The 10,258-nt window shown below is 53.2% G+C and overlaps 1 protein-coding gene across 1 annotated transcript; it reads left to right on the forward strand.

Annotated features, from left to right (window-relative positions):
- The first annotated feature begins 708 nt into the window (after positions 1–708).
- Positions 709–6,473, forward strand: yipf6 (Yip1 domain family, member 6). Its single transcript, XM_007884571.2, has 7 exons — positions 709–756; positions 1,087–1,215; positions 3,060–3,138; positions 4,520–4,562; positions 5,175–5,300; positions 5,588–5,763; positions 5,905–6,473. The coding sequence occupies exons 1-7, from the start codon at positions 733–735 to the stop codon at positions 6,021–6,023; spliced, it is 696 nt and encodes a 231-aa protein (XP_007882762.1). The 5' UTR covers positions 709–732; the 3' UTR covers positions 6,024–6,473.
- The last annotated feature ends 3,785 nt before the right edge of the window (positions 6,474–10,258 follow it).

Genomic DNA, 10,258 nt, shown 5'->3' on the forward strand with positions numbered 1-10,258 from the left:
AGGCCATTGGGAGGGGGTGGGCTGGCTGTCGGGAGGGGGGGCAGGCTGTCTGGGGGGGGGGCAGCCTGTCTGTGGGGGCTGCAGGCTGTGGGGCAGGCTGCCCCCCCCCAGAGAGCCTGCCCCCCCCCCAGACAGCCTGTCTGGGGGGGAGGGTGGGCTGTCGGGTGGGGGGTGGGCCATCGGGGTGGGGGGGGGGCGTCTGGTGGTGGTGGGTGGGAGGCTGTGGGGGGGCGGGTGGTGTGGGCGGGAGGGGTACTGTGTGGGAGGGGGGAGGCTGTGGGCAGGGGCTGTGGGGGTGGGGCTGTCGGGGGGGGGGGCTGTGGGGGGGCTATGGGGTTGTGGGGGGGGGGCTATGGGGCTGTGGGCGGGGGGGCAATATGGGGCGCTGTGGGGCCGCTGTGGGGCTGTGGGGGGCGCTGTGGGGCTGTGGGGAGGGCTGTGGGGCTGTGGGGGGCGCTGTGGGGCCGCTGTGGGGCTGTGGGGGGCGCTGTGGGGCGTGGGGCTGTGGGGGGCGCTGTGGGGAGGGCTGTGGGGCTGTGGGGGGCGCTGTGGGAGGCGCTGTGGGGCTGTGGGGAGGGCTGTGGGGCTGTGGGGGGCGCTGTGGGGCTGTGGGGGGCGCTGTGGGGCCGCTGTGGGGCTGTGGGGGGCGCTGTGGGGCTGTGGGGGGCGGACGCTCGCGGAGATGAGTCGCGCGCTGATGACGCAGAGCGACACCACGTCAGCGGGGCCAAGATGGCGGCGGAGCGGGAGCCGGCGGTAACATCACCATATACACCGCGTACACTCCTTACACACCCATCATATACACCGTATACACCGTCTACACTCATCATATACACTGTATAAACTGTTTATACTCATATACACTTTATACACCGTGTACACTCACCATATACATTGTATACACTGTGTACACTCATCATATACACTGTGTACACTCATCATATACATTGTATACACTGTGTACACTCATCATATACACTGTATAAACTGTTTATACTCATCATATACACTTTGTACACTGTGTACACTCATCTATACCTTTTACACTCATCATGTGGGGATCTGATCCACGTTGCTGTGTAGTTTGCAGGCTTGGCTGACGTCTCCATATCTGACGATGTCCCTGTGGAGGGGCAGATCACTGTTCCTCTCAGTTCGCAGTCACAGGACGACGATTACTCCACCCTGGACGAGCCTGTCAAGGACACCATTGTAAGTAGCGCCCAAACCTCCCAGTCTTGTTTCATTGGACAATTCCCTCCCAGGATCCAGCTGACGGCTGTCTGAGGGACTGTGCAGATAGATGGGGACAGCAGATACTGGGTTGCAATGAGCCTGAGGACTCTGTAAAAGTAAAATCAGGAATTCCTGAGCGGGTTGGCCAGAATCCGGTGCCAGAAGGCAAACTCGCGCTGTGGAGAGAAACATGAGCAGGAGCTGCTTTCATGTTTAAAATAAATTAATATTCAGGGCTCACTGACTTCAGTCTTTGTCAAAGTGACAGCAAGTGTGGAGGCACCCTGCCCGCCTTTGCTCCCTGTCACGTGTGTTGGTGTCGTGTGGATTTCAATGACAGCCGGAATCTGTACTATACATGTATAATCACCAGGGCTGTACATGGTTCTAACTGAATGAATCTCATTTGGAAGCTATTTGTTGTGTGAGTGGTTTACCCGCTCCCGGTCTCTGCCTCCTCTCCCGATCTCTGCCTCCTCTCCCGGTCTCTGCCTCCTCTCCCGGTCTCTGCCTCTTCCCAAAGACAATGAGATGGTTCCAATCACAGAGCTCAGACATTGATGTAACATTCCTCCCTCACAGACTGTCACAGAGGCAGTGACTGGGAGGCGACGATGGAGCGAGGTCTAGTTGGGGAACTGTGTTGTGAGGGGCTGAATGATCTCCTGTCCTTGTGTTTGTCTGCCTGTCCGACATCAAGTCTTGGACGAGGGCCAACTTTCTCCAACTGAACATCAGCAAGACTGAGGCCCTCCTGATTGGCTCGCGCCAGTGCCTCCGCACCTCAGGTGCTGACAGCATCAGCCTCCACGGCTGCACACTCAACCTCACTGAGCCAGTCAGGAACCTGGGGGTCTTGTTTGACCTTGAACTGTCCTTTCTCCCCCACATCTGCGCCATGACCGGCACTGCCTACCTCCACCTCCGAAACATTATAATAATAATCCTTGCATTTGATATAGCGCTTTTCACGTCTTCTCGACATTTCAAAGCGCTTCACAGAATAGACTAAAGTGAATTGACTGTATATTGACTGTACATTGCCAGACTCCGCCACTGCCTCACCCCTCAGGCTGCTGAAACCCTCACCCAGGCATTTGTCACCTCAAGGCTTGATTATGGGAACTCCCTCCTCATTGGCCTTCCCAACTCTTCCCTTCACAAGCTGCAGATCATCCAAAACTCTGCAGCTCGTGTACTCTCATGCACCAGGCTCCGTGACCTCATCACTCCTACCCTCGCCCGATTCCAATGGCTCCCCATCCCCCAGAGGATCGAGTTCAAGATCCTCGTTCTCACCTTTAAGGCCATCCATGGCCTTGCCCCCTCCTACCTCTCTGACCTGCTGACTCCCTGCCAACCTGCCCACTCCCTCCGTTCAGCGGGCTCCGGCCTGCTCCATGTCTCCCGCCCGAGCCGCCCTCCTATCGGTGGTCGGACTTTCAGCCTCTCTACCCCCACACTCTGGAACTCCATCCCACGGTCCCTTCGCATCGCTTCCTCCCTTACCTCCTTCAAGGCCGGTCTCAAGACCCTCCTCTTCGATCGTGCCTTCGGTCACCCTCCCACCTCTCTGCCTTCCCTCACTCCAAACCCACCCCTACCCCATGCTCGGGTCCTGACCCCTGACTGTCCAGCATCTTGGGACGTTCTCCCGACGTGAAAGGCGCTCTATAAATGTAATTTTGTTGTTGTTGTTTGTCACAGTGCACACTGTAGATGTAATAAATCTGTGTGTGGGTCGCAGTGAATGTGGTGTGTTGCCCGTTCCCTGGTTGTGTAACAGTGACATCTCCTAATTTTCCTTCCTCGTTTCTCAGATGCGAGACCTGAAGGCCGTCGGGAAGAAGTTTGTGTACGTTATGTACCCACGAAAGAGCAGCTCCCTCCTGAGAGACTGTGAGTGATGCTGTGCTCCCCCATGGCACTGTCTGCCGCCTCTGAAATGCAGTATGTTTGAAGGATTTAGTGAATAAATCCTCTGCCTCACTCGGTGATGAGTCACACAGACCAGGCTGATCTCAGGCTCAAATCCCATAATGTGCTGAACTAGTCAATTAGCTTTGGTGCCTCTGGGCTAAGGAGTGACAAAGATCAGCCTGGTCCTGCTGATCACCATTCCTTGCCAACAACATGCCTCACATGCATGGGAAGCTGTGTGTGCTGAAGCCAACGTAAGACAGCACCAGCGGGAGAGGAGGGAAATCTGTAACTGGACTACAAATTGCTCTGTGTTATGTCCCTGTGAGGGGATGGGTAGAGGCGGTGAGGTGGGGGATGGGTTGAGACAATGAGTGGGGTGGATGAGGGAATGAGAGGGATGAGTTGAGGCAGTGATTGGGGGTTGTTGTAGTCAGCCCCATGAAGCCTTCTCTGGTCACCACGTGAGCCGCCAGGGCTAATCCTGCTCACCCCTCTCCCAATAATATACACCTTATGCACCTCTGCCCTCCAGCAAGACCACAGGTCCTGGGACAAGTATTCTCGCAGGTCCTGGGCTTCAGCCCTGATGGAGTGAGCAGCGGCTGAGTTACTGGAGAAACAAATGACATTTAATCAGCATTCTGCAGTATCGCGTTCTATCAACAGGGGGCAGCTCACTGCTTACTGTGGCACACTGGCGCCGTCCAGTGGCGGGAGCCGGGAACTGCAGGATTACAAGCATCGGCACTGTGCGCTCGTCTTCCCGATGGCAACCTGTGGATCTGCTATTAATAATAATAATAATCCTGGCATTTGATACAGCGCCTCATCACGTCTTGGAGACGTCTCAAAGCGCTTCACAGGATACAAATAAATAAATAAATAAATATAAATAAATAGATAACAAAATAGAGCCCTTTAGCTTAGTGGTTAGTGAGCTCACCTTGCAAGCGAGAGGGCCTGGGTTTGATTCCCGGGCAAGTCGAATAAAGAAAGAAAGAAACAAACAAACAAACAAAGAAACAAACAAACAAAGAAACAAAGAGTGCAGTGACTGTATATTTTGTGAGCGAAACGCGGCAGGTAATTGCGCACAGCAGTGTGGAGGATTTGGTCACTCAATTCACAAACAATTTTTTTTTTAAGGGATTATTACCCCCGGAAAAGTAGTACGCCAATCGACTAACAACTGGGTTCTTACTTACTGTTGGGTATACAGAGCCGTGTGGAGTAAGGAAACTTGCCCATCGTTTCACCTTGCCCGGGAATCGAAAGGCGAGCTCGCTAACCACTAAGCTAAAGGGCTCTATTTTGTTTTCTGTGTTGTGTGAATTAATTACATGTTTCTCTGTTGCAGGGGATCTGTGGGGCCCTCTCATACTCTGTGTTTTATTAGCAATGTAAGTAACCCCCCAGGCCTTTTTATTCCCTGTGTTTTAATCTGCTCGAGGTCCCCACCCCCAGGGAGCAGGGAATGGGGACCATGGATGCAAATCCTTCCCCAACAAACCCGGTGCTGAGGCCAGTTATAGCCTCAGCTGCTGCTCGGCTGAAACCAGCTCTCTCAGCAGCTTAAACCCCTGGTCACTGACTGCCTGACAGCTGGGACCTGACTCACTGGCTGGCTGTTTGCTTTGAACGTTCCTCAGGAGCGCTCTTGTAGCCATTTTTCACCACGGCTGAGCCTAGATACGAGGGTAACAGTTCCTGGGTTTAGAGCGGCCCAGGAGTTCATCTAAAGAGGTCAGTTCATGGTCAAACCCGGCCCACACCAGACCCCCTCCCCCAGACCCTCCTCCACATCCCTCCTCCCCCAGACCCTCTCTCACATTCCTCCTCACCCAGACCCTCCCTCACATCCCTTCTCCCTCAGACCGTCCCCCCCAGACCCTTTCCTCCAGACACCCTGCCCAGCCCTAATCATCAGCAGCTAAACATGGCATCCCACTTGACTGTAATGGGTTGTCAAACACTGTAAATGGCTGTTTGTCTCACTGTGACATTCTCTGCAGGATGATGCAGGGCAGTAACATTGACAGTAAGCACGATGGGGGGCCACAGTTTGCCGAGGTCTTTGTCATCGTCTGGTTCGGTGCTGTTGTCATCACCCTCAACTCCAAGCTGCTGGGGGGCACCATGTGAGTTGGTCAAGTATGTGGGTAAATGTCTTCAAACATTTGAAGTGTGGGCGCGGGGGGTTGGAATGAATTGGAGTCAGTGACCTGGGTTCACAGCTGGACAAAGAGCAGCTGTGACTGAGACTGACTAACTGGCCGCATGTTACTGGCTCATGTGATCTCACCATGCGATATTGGCTATGGGAATGAAAGGAATGCTCTACGTCCCATCCCCAGTTGCTTGTGACTAAAGATTCATGTGGAAGATGGGAACATTAACCCGCTTTTTCTCTCTCTCTGGTTCCCAGCTCCTTCTTCCAGAGCCTGTGTGTGCTGGGTTACTGCGTGTTGCCGCTCACTGTAGCCATGATCATCTGCTCACTGATCCGCCTGGCTCCGCACTCCAGCACCTCCCAGATCCCCATGGCGGTGGTTATAATCCGCTTCATTATTGTGCTCGCCGCCTTCGGCTGGTCAACGTTTGGTAAGGAAACCGGCAGCAAGTTTTGGGGGAGAAGGACAGGGGATGGAGTAACGGGCTGAGGAAGATGGGAGATGTGTTTAACGTGTCTGAGTGCGATGCTGTGTAATTCTCTCTCTTTTTCTCTGCTCGGTGCTGCACCAGCCTCCACAGCATTCCTGGCCGACATGCAGCCTCCACACCGCAAGGCCCTCGCTGTCTACCCCATATTCCTCTTCTACTTTGTCATCAGCTGGATGATCATCTCCAACACGTCTGCCTGAGAGACCCTCCCCAAGAAAGAGAGAGAGAGAGAGACGGGGAAGGGAACCCTCTCAGCTCTCGGACATAAACCTAGGAGATTCCCATTGCAGAGCGGCAGGCGGGGGTGGGGTGGGGCGGGGGAGCTGAGAGCCACTCGTCTGTGCTGTGTATATTATTGATGTACAATTCTCAGAGCCAGCACAAGAGGTGTCCTCGCGGGGGACAGACTGTGGAGAAAGCTGGAGGCTTTTGTAGAAGCTCCGCAGCCTCAGACTCTCGCAGTGAGTGGCTCTCTCTCTGCTCGGCCTTTCTCTTTCTGAATTTTGTGTTTTAAGAAAATTATTTATTTTATCAGGGAAGCGGGGTTGGACTGACGAAAGTTTAGGACCAAATTTACTTTGATTTATTTTGATTATTTCTCTCTTCACTGTTATTCTCTCACCCCCAACACTGATTCATGGACCTTTTAAGTGTTTTTCAGCGTAGTTTAATTTGGTAGTGATGTGTGTGTGCGTGTGTGAGCACGCACATGCGTGTGTACATACGTTTGTGTAAGTGGGCGTGTGTGTTTAGGTGCATGCGTGTGCTTGTGTAGGTGTGAGCGCATGTGGGAGTGCGAGTAGGTGAGTGTTCGAGTGTGTAGGTGAGTGTGCGAGTGCGTGAGTATGTAGGTGTGCGCGTGTGTAGGTGTGCCTGTTTGTAGATATGTGCGTGCGAGTGTGTAGGTGTGTGTGTGTGATCTTTACTAGGATTCTGAGAGTGGGCTGTATGGACTGTGGACCTGAGTTGGAATCTGGTTCACCTGAAGGAAAAAAAAACCTCTTTTCCTTCTGTATTGACTGTGTGGGATATTCACTTCCTTGGGGCCGGGGATCAGCCAGCGAGCAAACTCACACTGGGAACAGGGGAATCTCCCGTCTCTGGGAAGCGCAGGGAGCAATCCTGAATTTTTGAAGCCTTAATGTAATGTGAAGTTTCCAATGTAAATACCTGCACCCTGTGTGTTTATAGAATGACTGATTTACTACCGCAGACTCAGGCTATTATTTTCTGTCCTTTGTTCTGCTCTTCCACTCGGCCTTTCCTCACCACCATCACTGGCCGAGCCCTCCCTCACTGCACTCCTAATCTCAGAGAACTCCTTGCCTCTGTCTCTCTGTTTCGCCCCCTTTTTATCTCTAATTTCCACCTTAAAAATTTTCTCTTCAATCACGCCTATGACCATCTCACCCTCTCCTCCCTTGCTCAGGATCCGACCCCTAACTCACCTCCTTCAAGGCCCATCTCAAGACTTCCTCTTTGATGGTACTTTTGGCCACACTCCCACCCCACCATTTGCCCTCAACCACTTTTATTCCAACCCCCAGCTCAGGTGCTAACCCTCACTGTCCAGCGCCTTGGGATGTCCTCCCGACGTGAAAAGCGCTGTGTAAACATGGAAAACACAAAACACCATGAAGTACTCCCAACATGTTATCCTATGTGAAGGATGCTGTATAAATGCAAGTTGTTGTTGTGCTGTGCATGTGTGTATGCATGCACATGTACATGTTTGTACCTGCACATGTGTGTGCCCCGGGAGGAGATTGCGCGGAGACCCAGCGAACACAAACTGAGTTCTCGGCAGCTGAAACCAGAGATTTGAGGACGGAGAAAGGTTTCGGTGCAGTTGGATTGCTGATTGTCTGAACAGCGGACACCGAGAAGAGGTGCCTGGATTTGCTTTGGGTTCAGCCCCACACACCCCTGGGGTCAGCCCCGTCCACACTGGTCAGTGTCTCCAACCTCCAGGATCAGCCCTGCACACTCTGGTCAACTCCTTGCACCCTGGGGTCAGCCCACCCCCCAGGACAGCTCTGCCCACCCCCCAGGACAGCTCTGCCCACCCCTAGGATTAGTGTTGCCTGAGGGAGGAGTCCCATTGGAGGAGGTGGTGAGGGAAGGAGAAGGAAGGCTTGGGGAGTAAGGGATGGACTAAAGTGAAGCATTAGCAACACGGCAGGGGAGGGTGTGGTGGGAGCTTGGTTCATTGCCTTCTGTTTACAGACACTCAAACCTGATGGTCTGAAGGCTTGTCTCGCTCTGTAATGACTGCCTGGTCCTGACAGCACACGCATTAAATAAAGGTTACGAGCAGAGTGGAATGGGGAGTGTTCCCTTTGTGTAGTGACTGCCTAAAACAACAGTTACCTCGGGTAATGGGGGGGGGGCACTGGGTGGCCAGTGTGAGGTGTGTGTGGGTTGGCACTAAATGGGAAATGTTACTGAGACAGTGTCACAGTCAGGAAACACTCCCACACTCGCTGTTTCCAGATGCGCTTCTCCACATGAAATGGTTTCCTGCGTCGGATCCCCAGTTTTCCTAGTGAGTGTGCAGCTGATGTAAACACATCTCCGCTCCCCAACTGGGAATGATTCTCTCCCAAGTGGCCAGGCAATGAGTTACGAGCAACGATTAAGACAAGCCAGGGCTCTTCAGTCTCAAAGAGACATCTATAGAAGGGGACCTTAAATAGGTGTAACAACATTTTAAATGGGATTGAGACAGAATGAGGAGGTTTGAATTGTAATGGGGAACATTTTCAGTGCTGACTGCAGGCAGGTTTTCCCTGGAGGGAGACCCACACATTGAGGGACAGCCATACAGAGTTAGACACACAGAGCGAGAGGCACAGAGGGAGTTCACAGCACTGGGACTCCATACAGCGGTTGACCATCAGGTCCACAGAAGCCAACGCAACGCTATGACGTGGATGGAATTGTGGGCGTTTACTCTGAAGGCAAAAACATACACCACACTTTACAGTATATTCTGGGAAGCGCCTTGTGACGTCTCAAAGACCTGATGGGATTATTATTATCATCTCACAAAATGGTAGGTTGCACTCAACTCTCCTGTGGTCATTCCAGGTCGCAGTGGTGGGTTGGGGGTGTGGGGTCTTCTACATAAAATAACACCCCTCCCCACCCATTAGAATGAGTTACAGGCGGGAGTCTAATGGGAGTGGGGGTAAATATAGAATAGTGGCCCCGGCCTCTGTGAGGGGCAGGAAGGGGGTCATATTGCGGTGGGTGGTGAAGGGGCTCCATCAGCAGCAGCTAAATGCTGACCTGGACCTGGTCAATATGATGGAATATGAGGTTAAAGGTTGGGATACAGTTTTCACACCATCTCTCAGTGACACACACCCTCTCTCAGCAGCTGCCCCCCCGCCGGCGGCTGACAGACCCGGGACCCCACACCCATTCACTCTCTCTCTCTCTCACACACCGAGTGCTGGCGCTCTGCCCGGAGCTGCCCTGGACTCTGAGCCGGGACAGGGCAGCCCATTGGCCGGGACTCAGCGAGAGAGCCGCTTTCCCCCTCACTCCCCGCATGGCCACCGGGACAGGAGCTGCCTGAGCCTCCGCTGCCGGTGAGTCTAACCCTGACCGTCACAGCGGCCCTGGGCCACGACTGACAGAGAGACAGACAGGCAATGGGAGAGAGAGTGGGAGAGTGAGTGAGAGAGAGAGAGAGTGGGAGAGTGAGTGAGAGAGAGAGAGAGAGAATGAGTGAGAGAGAGTGGGAGAATGAGTGAGAGAGAGAGAGTGAATGACAGTGAAACAGTGAATGAGAAAGAACGAGTGAGGCTCAGGCATTAAACGATCTGCCGAGATCTAATTAACTGGTGGAACAGTCTGGATGGGCTGAATGGCCTCCTCCTGCGCTCTGTGAGCTGCAGGAATGTTTAGGGTGTGACTGACTGACTGCCCACTTATACAGTAAACTGAATGTGTTTTTATTGCTTTATTGCAGATCTGAGCTTGTGTGTTAGTCACTTATTTTACAAAGGTCAGGAAGTTCTCCTGAACCCAGTCCCAGCGCCGCCCTCCACTACACTGTCCAGCCCCCAGCCCAGCCCCCAATTGCCCATCCCAGCTCCGCTCCGTTCAGCACTCAACAACAACTTGTGTTTGTATAACCCTCTCGTGCAAGATAGTGTCCCAGACGCTTAAACCACACACACAGAGGTGCCATCTCTGATTCTGCAGCTGTGAGTGTGAGCTCACACTCTTGATTCAGAACAATAACATTGCTGAGATCTGATGTGCCATCAGTGTGGTATTTCCTGTCTGAATCTTGAATGGGATAAAGGAAAGTGTCTCAGTCTGATCTCGACTTTGATCAGCCCGTTTCTATCTACCCAGCCCTCGGCGCCTCAACGCTATTCCTCTCGGCAGAGATAAGAGGAGAGACTGAACACAAGCACAC

The sequence above is a fragment of the Callorhinchus milii genome, unplaced genomic scaffold (genome assembly GCF_018977255.1).
Source record: "Callorhinchus milii isolate IMCB2004 unplaced genomic scaffold, IMCB_Cmil_1.0 Scaffold15, whole genome shotgun sequence".
Lineage (NCBI taxonomy): Eukaryota > Metazoa > Chordata > Chondrichthyes > Chimaeriformes > Callorhinchidae > Callorhinchus > Callorhinchus milii.